The 15350-nt window shown below is 40.6% G+C and overlaps 1 protein-coding gene across 2 annotated transcripts in view; it reads right to left on the bottom strand.

Annotated features, from left to right (window-relative positions):
* The window catches only part of adamtsl3 (ADAMTS-like 3), a 432074-nt gene that overhangs the window by 108815 nt on the left and 307909 nt on the right, over positions 1–15350 (bottom strand). For both annotated transcript variants that reach the window (XM_084353771.1, XM_084353770.1), the window contains 6 exons: positions 14706–14817; positions 14392–14530; positions 10358–10408; positions 8071–8281; positions 2728–2875; positions 6–90 (listed from right to left, as the gene is read on the bottom strand). In XM_084353771.1, the coding sequence (XP_084209897.1) occupies positions 6–90; positions 2728–2875; positions 8071–8281; positions 10358–10408; positions 14392–14530; positions 14706–14817 (746 nt within the window). The remainder of the gene's footprint in view (positions 1–5; positions 91–2727; positions 2876–8070; positions 8282–10357; positions 10409–14391; positions 14531–14705; positions 14818–15350) is intronic.

The raw sequence follows: 15350 nt of genomic DNA on the forward strand, positions 1-15350 counted from the left end.
CTCACGTGGGTTCCTCTGTAGCAGTTTGGTGTTCCTCCAGTTTGTGGGCTTGTTTTAACCAGGGCACCTTGGCCTCCACTGGAAGAGATTCTGACAGAGTGACGGAAATGTTATTTAACCCAAGTCATGCCAGTGATCAGGGCCCGAATTCATCGAGCATCTCAGAGTAGGATACTGGTTGTAACTGGACCAAAGGCATGCATATCATTCAAAATGTTTAGGTATGAAAAAGTCTAAGCATTTTATCAACTTTATTTTATAATACTTATAACCTGGGAAAGTCATTGTTTCAGGATTAAGAGACACAGGAAAAATCAGGAAAAATCTGATGTAATATGAAAGTAATGCATTTTATGGATTAAAACCTCTTGAGAACATTTTTTGTATACGTATTTGCTCCATCTACTCCAAGAACTGTAAATTCACTAACGTTTGATCCATTCACAATGATGGTGCTTATTGTTAAACCTCCGGTACCAAGCAAATAGAATTAACAGAATAGAATTGTGTGATGACACAGTATCAACATACAGTTTCTAGGTAGTTCAGGATGGATGGTCCTTGACATTGTGGGACAAATCGCATTAGTATGCACTAGGGGTGGAGCCGAACCCGAATACGGTATATGGAAAGGCACAAATAACGTGTTTTTTACAATTACTTATTTCGAACAAATACTTTAAAAAATATTTGTATTCGGGAACAAGAAAAACATCATATCAAAAAGCTACGTTTCCTCATGAGACCGCAGTACATGCCCGGCTGAGTGAGTGAGTGACGTTCAGGAGTCGGGGCCGGGGGGTCGAAACACCGCTGTTCCGGCCCCCCCGCCCCCGCAGCTGTCCATGGTGCTGCTGAACCAGGTGACGTTGTTTACACTCTGCGTTGTGGCTTGTCTGTGAAACGCGCCTTGCTCAGGGACTGGGCAGATCTGTCCCACTTGCTTTGTCCCTCACTCCGTTGGGAGATCTTCCACAGAGTAAAAGAAATACACATTGTTTCTCTCCCCCGCTCCGCTCGAGCGCGGCTGAACGCGGCTTGAGCCCACTTCACGGGCACGAGGCTGCTGCAGCCGGCGACCCTGCTGACAGCAGACCGGGGGAGAAAAAAATTCTTTGCTCGGTGCTTTGGTTGGGTTTTAGGCAATGAAGAAGCATGATGACCGTTAGCTATAGGCTACTATGTCATATTATTCACAGATCAAGTTTAGTTCTTGGAGCTCTGTGCATTAGAAAGAACAGTTCTTTTAAGTATTATTTGTTTTTATTCTGTCTGTTCAACGTCCTCCAACAAGGACGGGTGGTGGTGGGGTTCATAATGTTCACAATGATATTTTATTAGTTGTTGGTTTAACCATGGATGAGGTAATGGCTGTTATGTTATTTTCTTTTCAATGACATTCCTTGTTACATGTTCATTGCTGGATTTATGGAAAAACATCAACCAATATTGCATATCTATAATTATTATAATGGATAATTAAAGAATACTTACACTATAACTAAAATTAGAAGTGTAACTCAAAAAAATATATATTTTTACGCCTATTTTGAATTTTACTCGAATACAAATACAAATACAAATACTTTTCCACCCTCAACAAATACAAATACAGATACAAATATTGGCTGCTCTGCACACCCCTAGTATGCACGATGAACTGGAATTGCAATGTCTCAGTGAACACTGGCACTAAGTGAAAACTGTGCCTCTATAAATACGGGTGATACACAAGATTGTCAAGTCAATCACAATTAGGAACTATATGAAAATGATGAAGGTTTGGAGGGGGCTTAAGATTTAATTCGATGGTAGTAGTGGCTGTGGTATAACAGGGATAACACCCTCCAAGTCTGTACATTTCATGATTGTATAAGGTGAGGTGGAGTAGAAGTAATCATCATATTTCCTTTAATTTAACTGCAAAAAGTTGGCAGCATGTGTTGCTGAAGTTAATATTGATATAATATGTACACTTTACGTGTATTTTATCAAACTTGAATTATTAGTTCTATTAGTTGATAATGATGAGGAAGATAAAGAGACATCATCTGAGTTTGGTTTGAGTCTAACACTATGAGCTCACTTTATTATGGATTAAGCTATTTAGTGGCATTTAGAGACATACAGGTCATATGCATGCAAAGCCATGAGCTTCTTTGGAAGAGAATTAATAGCCTTTCAAAACCCAGCAGTTAAATGAGCAGGGATGCTTGTTTATGGTGATAGGCGTACCGTAAATTAAGACCACTTGATGGAAACTGATGCAAATGAAGCCTGTTGTTTTATAATGAAGATGGTGACTGTGGGTATTAAGGACTGCACACACACACAACCACAGCTAATGCGCTCAGTGTGTCTGGCAAAGAGCCCTGAGTCACAACTGCAGTGCCTTTCAGCCTGCCATATCACATACTTGAACACACATGCACACAGAACCAATGAAAAAAAGAAACATATATATATATATATACACATATATAACATAACATAAATACACATATACTAAAATTGCAGCAAAACCAGTGTGTTGCAATTATATTTTGTTGAGTGCAGTTATACAATAGTAGGACTGATGAAAGTGTATGACTATAGTGAATTAATGGCTTAAACAATAAAATATACCAAAAATAAAGACATGATACATTTGTGAGCTTTGAACGCTTGTGACTCATAGTGTTATCTTCCTTACAACCAACACAAAGCTTTCTGTAATTACTGTCCTACCTCTGGGCTTGTGGCAGGCAATAGGAACCAGACAGTCCTCTTTAACGTGAGGTTTGAGTGACGCTTCACAGCCTCCAATGTGCTGCCCACGATGGTCGATGCACAGAACCACCCGGTAACGCAGGCCGCGCCCACACGTCACTGTGCACTGAGGGGAAGGCACATAACCTCACATATTATTAATTTTACAAATGGCATCAATCAATTCAAGTGATTTCGACTGCAACCACATTAACAGTTATTTTCATTGTTGATTAATCTAGTGGTTCTCAACCTTTTTGGCTTGTGACTCTTTATGTCTGCTAAAATTTCACTTATTGTGAAAGTCTACTGGTTGTGACCTGTTAAACCACTGAGTAAATTGCTTTATTTACATTTATTTATACATTGTGTGTATATGGGGAGACTGCGTCACCTGTGTTCTCTCCAATGCCCAAGACACATTTCTCCTAAGGGAGACAATAAAGGCTTATCTTATCTTATCTTTATTTGAATACTTTTAAGAATAGCGAAGGGGTGAAATTATTCAGTAATATTCAAGAAATGGGGAGAAGGGCTGTAAAAAATAGATATAATTTTGTGACGCAGAGATATTTTATCTGCTTTGTGCACCTATTCATTTCATGACCCCTTAAATTAATTTTGTGCCCCCCTTTGAAGGTCCTGACCTCCAGGTTGCGAACCACTGGATTAACTGATTATGATTAAGTGATTAATGGATCAGTCTGAAAATGTGAGAAGTGATGTGAGAAGATAGTAGAAATTCTTATCACAGTTTCCTATAGCTCAAGGTTAATGTGCCAGTTCAGTGAAGTGAATTTTCTTTTTTTACTTTTTTTTAAGTCCACAAAACATTTCTGGAACTTCACAGTAAAACAGCATTGCAGCATTCTCCAAAACAGCTGAAGTAGCTGGAGACTTGTTCTAAAACATAACAAAAACAACCAATAAAGAAACATCAAATGGCTCCATACAGCTTGCCTGGTGTGATCTAAGTCCCCAGAAGCCCCAAGATCCCAAACTGATTTGAACAGACACTGGCCGCGTTTCCCAGATTCGATCGTTCTTAAGGACTTAAGAAGGCTCTTAAGAAGGGTTCGGCTAAGAAGGAGCGCTAAGATACGGGTGTTTCCCAGATGCGTTCTTAACTGCCTTCTTAGGAGAACCTTAAGATCAAGCCAAAGAATCTTCTGAAGAAGCTCTTAGTGGGAGCTGTCCACCGCGCTGCTGCTGTGCTGAATCAATCGATGCCAGGCAAATCGATCACCCACCTCTTTATCAGCGCATAAGTGTGTGTGTGTGTGTGTGTGTGCGCTGTCAGACCGGGCTGTCCAGGCAAAGAGATCCAACGGCCGTTGGATCTCCGCACGGGGCAGCCGGTACTTTGCCTGGACAGCCCGGTCTGACAGCACGTCCAGTGGGGAGAAGTGCTGACGCACGTATGCATTTATGTAAACCGTCTGGCTTCGCGCACGGCGACGCTGTTGGTTCGCAGGGAGGATGTGCTGTATTGCAGCCGTGGTTTCTCACACGCGCGGACTTTGGCAACGCAGAGTAGCAGGTGAAGCCTCTCTGGATGAGGTTCAGCTGAGTTTAATACATCTGTTCCCTTGATATCTGTGAAATGCCACAGGGTTGTTTTTTTTTTTATGTGTAGTAGGCTACTATAAATTCATATATGCAGATGTTGCGGAAAACTTAAACGTGTAATTCAATAAAAAGGTTTTTTTTCATCTACCATTTTCTTTTTTTTTTTTCTTGCGCCAGTGGTCCGCAGCTATGAGCGCATTTCAACACTGAGCATTGTTTTATTATTTCGCAAAGTGGAGGATATACATTTCCCTGACGCGGCTTGATCACTGAGCATTTGGTCGCTAAGAAGGCTGTTAAGAGTGGGTCAGCTCGATCTTACATTTCCTTCTTAGCGAAAGATCTTCTTAAGCTAAGAGCGACTCTGGGAAACGCATCCTTCTTTCACAGCGTTCTTAAGAGCGCTCCTAAGAAGATCTTAGCACTTAAGAGCTTCTTAACGAATCTGGGAAACGCGGCCATTATCTACACCCTTTATGAGCTGAAGTCTTTACTGTAGTTGCTAAGCTAAAAACTGCCTGAAATGGGTGAAAAAACACGACCATGCTATGAGGGTGTAAACATAGTGCAAATTAGGGGGTCATTATGTGAATGTTAGCTTACATGTTATTAAATGTTAGCGCTGTGCCCTGTGCATGTCACTCTGGTTAGCGGAGCTGTAGTAACCTGCAGGCGTGCACTGCGGTCAAGTTGTAAACAAAGCCTAAAGCGTGCTGCGTTGCCAGGTTTGACAGTTGCCCCCTTTTGGAAACAACATTAATTTGAATCGACAGGAGAAAGATAATACAGATGTTTGTGTGTTTGTAGTGTTATTTGTGTATTTATTTGTGTATTAGCGTAGCACATCATATTATATTAAACTATTATATGATATTGTTTCATTTTAATAGTCTTTCGAGTGGTGTTTTAGATAGGCTTTTGCCTTTTTGATATTAGCTTTTAAAATTGGCAACCCCTTGTAGTAGTTTTCACTCAGGTATGCAGGAGTTTAATCTACTTGGGTTGTTGAACAATTAAAATCCATGTGTACTGAAAGCTGATTAATTGTAGTAGTTATATTAGTTCAAATGTATGACTACTTTATTGAACTCAGATTAGATTTCATTTACAGAGCCAACATGAGCAAGAGGAAAGGAGGAGATATCAGGCACTATTTTGGTGCCAAAAAAAAAGTAAGTTGAAACTTAATAATGCAGCCTGTATTGTCTGTAGTTGTTATGTAGGCTTAATATTGAGCATTATAGCATGAATAATGGTGAATTTAACATGTATGTGCTGTTGTATTAAGGAGACAGAGGAAGATATTGTGAGTGAGCAGGCAGAAGGAGGACAGGAGGACAGTAAGCAAGTAGAAAGAGGACAGGAGGACAGAGAGCAGGAACTTTGTGAGCTGTTTTCTGACCTTGAAAATAGTCTAATAGAAAAATAAATCCTTATTCTACAGGATCCATATGTTTATCACTTCTGAATTAGTTGAAAAGATAAGAATCACTGAGCCTATAGATTATTGTCTCATCACTGTCATATTCTCACCAAATATAGTATTTTAAATCTTGAAAATCTAATAATGCACACAAATGTATGCCTGCTGTTTAAAATCATTCATAATGCTGCTGCTCCTCCTTTGAAAAAAATGGTTACACTCTGCTCAGAAAAAACAACAAGAGCTACACGATCAGTTACTAGGGGAGAGTGCAGTATTCCTAAACGCAGGACTTCATTTGGTAAATCATCTTTTTCTTTTGTTGCCACAAATCAATGGAACACACTTCCAACAGAGCTGATCACATGTGCAGATTTTAAAACGTTGTCATGTCACACAAAACGCTGGATGCTGTCACAGCAAACTTGTAGACATTTGTGAGCGTGTGTGTGTGTGTGTGTGTGGGTACTTGACAAATTACCCCCCTCCCCCCAACTTTTATAAACAAATATACCCCCCCGTATATTTGTTTATAAAAGTTGGGGGGAGGGGGGTAATTTGTTTTGAATTGTTTTAATTTTAGTGTTATGGGAATGTGTGTAATCATAACTTTGTAAATTCAGTAACTGTTTTTAATTTATTGTATGTTCCATCTACCTGCCCAGGGACTACGGGTGGAAAATAGCAACTTGCTAAAACCCGGTGCAATGCATCTCTCCTTGTTATATGCAGGGTTAATGTTTTATTGTGCACTGTCCCTGTTCAAATGAAAGAAATAACAATAACAATTGGGTCAGGTACAGGTCCAGACTAGCGTGTATGGTAACACATTTGCCTTCATCTTTGGCATGTTAATAGTGTGTTTGGTTCTGGTTCAGCATTGTGTGGATCTGCATTTGAGCAGTGTGTGTGTGTGTGTGTGTGTGTGTGTCTGACTTGCTGGCAGTTTGGATCTACAATACTTTGTTGGTGACTGCTGACTGCAAAAGTTGTTTGTGTGGTACATTATGTGCCCCATGAACTGTAAAATGGTGTAAAATTTGGTTTATCATCATCTACAGACTGCAGACATTTAGTTGAACAACCAATATACTGTAAGGATTGTAAGACCTCTGTTAACTGAAGCACGCGCCTGCACTGCACTGGGTTCCCTTTACACCCTGGAGAAAATGTTGACCCCCCCAATTCTCATTGTATAATTCGCACTCTGGGTGTAAATAATACCTTTTTATATCAATTTGGGATCTCTGGGGTTTGGGACACTTACTTCAGTTTTTTCGGAGAATGCTGCAACACTGTTTTGCTGTGAACTTACAGAAATGTTTTGTGGACCATGAAACTTCACCTGACTTTCCATCAGCATGGGGGTAGGAGATAATGACGTCAACTGTTCCTTTCAAGCTACTGTAAGTAATTGTAATTTTAGCTAACTTCCTGTCCATTTTGCAGAAAGCAATCCCCTTCCTCCTCTCTACATCAACACATGAACACGCAGCAGTAACCATCAGATGCACCAGCAACAGGAAGGTCCTGCTCTCTGCGCTTTCATGAGCAGACAGGACCACCTCTTTATGGAGTTCTCTTTATGGACCACCTCTTTATGGAGTTCTCTTTATGGACCACCTCTTTATGGAGGACTTGATTAGATAAAGTGGGCAGGGACACTAGAAAGTTTATTTTCTATTTTACTGCATGAGCAGGAAGAGGAGAGACATGGGTTGTTGACCAAACACTCTATAACAGTGATTACTGTTGGAATACAGAGCTATTTCACACGTATTTTAACATATCACTTACAGCAGCTTAAAGTGTACAAATTGCTTGTCCAAGATCCGAGGGAATTTAAATTTGCAATTGAATAAAATGCAGCATCCTCACATCTGAAATACCAAAACCAAACAATGTTTGGTGTTTCTGTTTGATAATTGACAGAAATGATTAGTAAATAGTGAATAACTTTATTTATATTGCATCTTTCAAGCGTATAACGTCACACAGTTGTTTCTCTTTTGTTTCTAATGTAGCATCAAGGGACTAAACATGGTTTCATTTTACCATCCTGGTGTTGTAAATTGACCGTAAAAGAACCTTTACCTTCACTTATTAGGAATAAAAAAAGATTTTTTTCAGACTCATTTTCTGTCAACTGATTGATTAATCTAATAATTTCAGCTCTACAAGTGATTATTATTTCAATTTTCATTTTTTACAGGTGATAGAGGACCTAAGAAAGATAGAAGACTATTGAAAAAATGCAAACAGAGTCCTTTGATGCTGGTAGAGTAGGGTTCAGGTGAGTAGATGTCTAATGCAACCTGACATTTACTGACCTGAGACCACTCCATGGCCACCCACTGGGGGCAGGCGAAGGTGTTGCAAATCTGCCGGGTAATAGGCCGAGGAGAGTGGGTACACTTCCACTCCTCCACCTGGGAGAACTGTCCGTGGGTGTCCTCCTCCACACACAGCACACTGCGATCCTGCCAACCGCCACCTTCACCACAGGACACTGAGCACTGGGTCCAGGGGCCCTGCTCCCAGCTGCACACACATAACAGGGTCCAAGCTCACTGAATGCTTTCTCAGCTCATGGAAATTTAAAATCTAATTTATATTTAAAATCTAATTTAAAAAAGAATGTTTTTTCATACAGCAAAACAACAAATATGGTAATATCTGTGGATACTACAGTAATAGGTTTAATTCAGTTTGGCTCCTGATTTTGCCTGCTTAACAACAAGGTCAGCGTTGGTTGCAGCAGTGACTGTAGCTCACAGCTCACAGAGACCCTTGATGTCAAAAGTCATGACACAGTCAAATCTGAACACAAAGACATGATACACATACAGTATTGAAAGATTCAGTGTGACTTTGATATTGAGGAGGTTTAATTCTTAGATGTCCATCGTGAATAAACATCCATAAATCAATTTAGAAATCAGAGAAAAAAGACACTTCTTATGTCTTCAGGACTTTCCTGAGAATAATGTTTTTAATATTTCTTCACATAATTCATGATAGTTATTTTGAATCCATAGTTGTTTGTACATTGATGGGTACATTGCAAACAGTAGCTGCTAATAGCCAATTCAGCACACCTCTAATGGTGCCAATTTGCCAGATATAATAAGGTAAAGATCTGGTGTGATAGTTTAATATAATCCGTCTGGCAGCACATCCAGCAGACACAGAGCAACATTAGTATTTAGAGTGATGTTTGTGTCCAAATAATGACTGTAAGTTCAATAGCCCCCTGCTCTACTCCCTGTACACCCATGATTGTACAGCCACACACAGCACCAACTCAATCGTGAAATTCCCGGATGACACAGTGGTTATTGGCCTGATCTCCAACAACATGGAGACGCCTTACTTGGAAGAGGTGGAGTTGGTGACATCATGGTGCAAGACCAACAACCTGGACCTGAACGTCACCAAGACCAAGGAGATGGTGGTCGATTTCAGCAGGGAGAAGCAGAGGACCCATTACGCACCACTACAGATCTACGGGACCCCAGTGGAGAAGGTGTCCAGCTATAGGTACCTTGGAGTTCATATCTCTGAGGACCTAACATGGACAACCCACATCATCTCACCGGTGACGAAGGCTACAACAAACATAAACTAACATAACACACACTCAGCACACACCATATATCACACACATGCATACACACCCTGCTACTTTGCACACAGTTCTTTCTGTATATATATTTTATTTTTATTTTTTTCTATTTAAATTCAAGTCTTTTATTTTATTTTATTTTCAGTTTTATTTTCTTATTTAAATTTAATTTTTTGGTTGCACTTTTTTTGCACAGTAAACAGAGCGGTTGCAATTTCATTTCACTGCTGCTGTACTTGTACAATTGCATGTGATGAATAAATCTTTGAATCTTGAATCTTTGATCTTGAATATTCACTCTCCTTTCAGCTCTGCTTTGGTCTCCAAACTCCTGAGAAAACATTTGGCTCTTTAGCTGCTCAACCCTCTATGTTCACCAGCTAGTTGCTCACTGTGTATACAGTTTGGTGCTGGGCAGGTAGAACATAGTGGCTTTATCAGAGCTTTTTCACTGAAACAGTCTGCTGCTGCTGAAAAAAAGGTTGATGAGATCTGAGACCAAACCAAATCAGCAAAGTTGTGGGCCGTAAAATCAAACCAAACGACTGAAAAAGTCCTGTAGAGCTGATGAGAACTGCAGAGCTGGTGGTAATTTTCTGTGGGAGCGAAATTAACTAATTAACTACATGAAAAAAATAGATGAACAGATAAAATGTTTTTTCTTCCTCTACCAAGAATAGGGAACTTTAAGGCTACGGATCTGGCAGGCTGCCATATCACTTTTTCATGAGATAAATTTCTCTTGACAAATGTCTTGTGTGGAGGATTTACAGCATGTCCTGAGAGGGATTCTCATAATTTTTGCTGTTAGTTCAGGGTACGTCAATGGATGTATTCCCACCAGTAATTGTGTCAGATTTCTGAACATTTCTTCCCACTCACTTCCTGTTACATCCCACTCAACAACCTGTCCAAACTGGAAATATGACAAACGATAGGAGAAAGACAGCAATGAACTACTATTTCTTATAATGACTGTAAAGATTACTCACCGAGGCAGAGGTTGGAAGTGATCATATGGCATCACCTCTTTAAATCCATCACTGGAGGAGACACAATATAAAACAGGAAACACTATGAATTTCTGAGACTATGATATCCAGATAGCAGCCCTAGAGGTCAACAATCCTGGGAAAGATGTAGGTGTAAGCCCACAGAGTGCTCACTAACAACAGTTTGGCCTTAAAAGGTTATAACAAAGCAGTGTGAAAGTATCAATAGAAACTGCATAGCCACTTTAGCATTTCTGCTCTTTAGCCTATTGATCAAATCCTCCATCGATCCAGCCCCTCATAAAAGAAGTACTGAGATGTGATAAGAAGTAGGGCTGACAAAGTTAATACGATAATAATGCATTAACGCAAAGACAGAGATATGACTGAGCAGTGTGCAGATCTTAGAAATGGGAGCAGATGTAGTGTTGGTAAGCTCCAATCATGTGTTCTCGGACCCTTCAGCTGGAGGCTGTTGAGACTGCTCCAATAAGGAAGGAGTGGCCGAGAAGAAACTAGGGGAAGTCCTGGACAAGGTTACAACCTGCCTAAACTAAGAGACTAGGATCGGGTAGCCACTTCGCCAGGTTATGTGATAACAGATGGGTTGGAAGAAGCATTTTGAGATTTTCTGAATTGCATATGATGTGTGAGCGACTCGTATGGGCTTAGGTGTGTGTCTAGTTTGAAGTACATTACGAGAATTTGATTGCCGGTTTAGTTGGTTTTGCTAGGTTGAGTGTATAGACCAGGCAGTCTTCTAAGATGCAGTGAAGGTCAGACACGGAGGAATGGAGATGAGGATTGAATTTAGCAGATGGTGTGGTGAACTCTGAGCACCGAAGGGAATGTCGATTCCGGAGTATGGGCTAGAGGTAGGAGGCTAGCATGTAGGGTACTGAAGCGGCGGGACGAGAAGTCGACATTGCTGAAGTGAACGGGAATGCATTTTCTTGACCATTTGTGTCTGCACAGGTGAGCAGTGATTACGATGAGGATGGATTTCTAAAACTGACGAAGATGGTTGAAGAGGTTGTTAAAAGAACTCGAGAACTTAGGTGCCCATGTGGTTTAGAACCAGACAGTTGGTTTTCATAGAAGAAGGTGATGCCGTTCCAGTTTGCAAGAAGGCGTTTCCAGTAGGGGTGTGCATCTCTCCCTTATAAGGTGATTTGATACGTATCTAGATACATGGACTACGATATGATTCAGGGAGGATTCTTTTTATTATGGAGCGATTCAATATGATTAGATTCTGATTGATTCGATTCTATCAGGTTTGGGTATGATAAGATACAATTCTATACAATTCTTTGTTTCATGTAGACATTCATTTTCTATTATATGAGGAAAAGATGTTAATGGGAAGATTTATGTGATCGGATTTCCCGGTCCTGGGATGTTGACAAGCATTGAAGTTGGATGTGGTTAATTAGTGGTAGGTTCGGTTGTGGAGACGGGCAGGTTTGAGAGTGGCCACAACCACAATAGGAGCACACATGCAGGAATCTGCACTGAGGCATGCTTCAGCCAGATCTGTTGACGTTATTGCAGATGGATCGACCTCCTAACTGCAGAACAGGTCTACCTTTTTGTCCATGGCATTACCCCTTGGGGTAAGGGTATGGAGGCGCAAAGCTTGCGGCTTTTGGAATAACGTCTGGTGATGGAATAGAGGAGGAGAGGCGAGTGAAGGTACACGTTCGGCTTGAGTTTTTTGGGGTTTTTTTTTTAGGCCGATGGTTCATGCAGTGGTGACATACAGGTGATCAACATTGCAGATGAAACTTGAAGCAGCGAAGGTGCGACAGTGCAACTGTAGTCAAGGCACCCCAAGTAATTGTCCTAAATTGTTGAAGCTGTGCTGCGTTGGAGGTGAACTGAACGTAACAGAAATGGAGGACCAGGAGGAGTCAGGTTATCATCAAACTCCTGTCCCATGCTGGGTAAGCTGGACAGAAAAAATCTCTATTTAGAGAGAAACCTCTAAGACTCTGAGCTCTTTAAAACGAGTTGGGACTACAGTGTGCCTTCATGACTGTCAATCAGTCGATGTATTTACTGGTACAGGATTTGTTGTCAAAGGTATGCCAAGACGGGAGAGAGTTGAGGAGGAGGTTTCTAGATGGATCCCTGAAGCCAAGGAAAACCAAATGATTCCTGTTGGTAATGGTATAAAAAAAAGTATGTGATTTGGAAAAAAAATGGGAAAATTTGGAAAAAAAATTGTATGCATACTGCATGCAACAGTATGTAATTTGCAAGGGCGGCTGCAGTACATACTAGAGTAATTACGAACAGTATGGTACAGGAGGTCCATGTTGGAGTGATTCATGGGTGAGTCCAAGTTTTTTATTGGCTTGAGGCTGCGATGTGGTTTTCTTACGAGTGATAGGGTTCGATGTCCCATGCACGAGAAATGAGAAAGACAGGCATGAAGTGCGGTGAGGTCTATATAGGCACATGACAGAAAGGGGAGTGATTGAGCTGTGGTCCTGCTCCCAAACTTTAGCTAAAACTTTTATCTCCATCAAGTGAAACGTTGGATAATACAATGTGTTAGCATTACTAAGGAAAGTTACATTCAGGTCATTATGCCGTCAGTATCTGTTGTTGCTCGTTGGGCTTGAATTTACCATGTAATGGTTTCAGCATTTATCATTGCCATTGACAGTATTTATCATTTTTTTGGATTGTTGCAGTAATTATAAACATACATTTGCATAAAGCAAGCATATTTGTCCACTCCCATGTTGATATATTATTATATTATTATATATTATTATATTTGAGTATTAAAAATATCCCTTTAAGGTACATTTAGAACAGATAAAAAAATTATAATTATTTTGAGATCAATAGCGAGTTAACTATGGACAATCATATGATTCATCGCAATTAAATATTTGAATCCATTGACAGCCCGACTAAGAAGATAATCAGCTATTCTATTTATGTTTTCTTACAGTTGTGAAAGTTGTATTGATTTGGCTTCGCCTAAATATTTGAGCTGCACCTGGTCAGATCCAAAGCAAAGTCCTTCCAGGAGTGCCAAAAAAGGCCTGCTGAGGTAACAACACCTGGTTTGAGCCTGATTCTAATCAGTCATGCTGTATATGCATATAGTTCTGAATTGCAGAAAACCTCTCCGATGCAAGTCCTGTCAAGGGGTCCTTGTGAAAAAAAAATGCTTTGGACTGGGAGACAGTTCAGGAGTAGCTCAACATTTTAGGAACAAGCTAATGTCTGCATGGGAGTCAGGACATAGTTAGCCTCGATTAGCCAAATGACTGGATGCGCAGGTAGACAGCTAGCCTAGCTCTGTCCTTAGCAAAAAAAATACACCTACCAACCCGCCTGAACTTCTATCAAATCTAATACATAACTTTTACTGTTTTGTTTTTTTGTCTGTGCGTTTTGCTCTTAGTATTTGCTGTCCATGCAAAGGAACAGTTGCAACATCCAGACAGATGAAAATAAAAACTTTCTTGCCAACTCTGGCACAGTTCTGGTAATGTTTATAATCATTGTCTCTTTCAAGTAACAAGAACGAAATGAAGCACTTAGTGGAGTGGAGCGCTTCAACAAAGTATCATTATGTCTGCAGATAGCCATTACTTCACACACAATCACAGTTAACATAGTACAGGATGGCTGACATGGAAAACATCATGCAATGGCTACTGCTTGGCTTGATGATGGTGCTCGGGAACGTTCAGAGTGTCACCAAATCTGTAGATTTCTTACATAATTTGTCTTTAAAGGGCGGGGGAGAAGTGCTCATACTGTTAAAATCGTTGAACAATGAAGTGACTGATGTTAGAACTGGAGAAAAGTCTCCAGTAAGCTATATCGCACCTCTTAACCAGTGCATGGTGCAATAGGCCCCAGCATCACAACAGCCTAATTTAGAGAATAGATGAATGGGCTATTAGGTAATGGTATGAAAGTGTTTCTGAAAAGTTGTTTTTTGTGACATCAACATTCATCATTCATCACCATTGTAAAATACAACTTGTATTTGTGTCCCCTACCTCTCTGGACAGGGGTCCATGTTGCACTCCTTGAGTTTTGGTGTGGGTTTGGTGTTTTCAGGATAGTTGTAACAATGGTGATCAGGCAGGGTCTGGTTGGATCGAATATCTGTGCAGTCCGCAGAGTTCAGCTGGTATCCTGGGGAGGAATGCAGACACACAGGCTGATAACAGTATGTTAACAGGTATCAACAGATGAACCTGGATATACAGTAGAACATATATTCGGATCAATTAATCTAAAACAATATCAGCTTATTATTAAAACATGGAGACTCAGGTTTACAGTTACTGTGGACTGACTGTTACCTCACCTCCTCCACAGGTGACTGAGCAGGGGAAGAAGTCAGTCTCTTTCCACTGGTACCTAATTGGCTGGTAGAAGAGAAACTGGATCACTGTGTCCTTGGAGCCTCCATACTTCATCTGTACACAAGTAGGATGAATGAATAGAGAGAAGGTTAAAACAGCATTATATCCAGCGGTATATGGTAGAGGATAAATAGAGAGCCCATAAGCGAGAGAGCAGAGCAAAGCAGAACAAAGTAAAGTGGAGGACCCAACCAAGGAAAGCAAGAAGAAGAAATGAAGATAAAGTTTTAGCTGAGGTTCAGGAGCAGGACCACACTTCAATCACTCCCCTTCCTCTCATGTGCCTATATAAGCCTCATGCCTGGCTTCCTCATTTCTTGTGCCCCACCCACCCTCCCTTCCCTTCTTCTGTCTTTCTCTCTCTCTATCTCTCTCTTTCTTATAGGGGGTCTGCCAGCCCGGGAGCTGCCATTGATCCCTAATGAAGCCTTTGTCACACCACAGCCGCTCAACACTTCATCAACATGGCACTCATACTCAGTTGCCCTTTTAAACATCATACATATTCCACCTCAATAAACTAACATGTACATATCATTGGTGGTGTGGTCCCTGCTCATGAATGATGTTATGGGGCACTGCAGAGA

Source organism: Pagrus pagrus (assembly GCF_965226575.1).
Source record: "Pagrus pagrus genome assembly, chromosome: 1".
NCBI classification, from domain to species: domain Eukaryota; kingdom Metazoa; phylum Chordata; class Actinopteri; order Spariformes; family Sparidae; genus Pagrus; species Pagrus pagrus.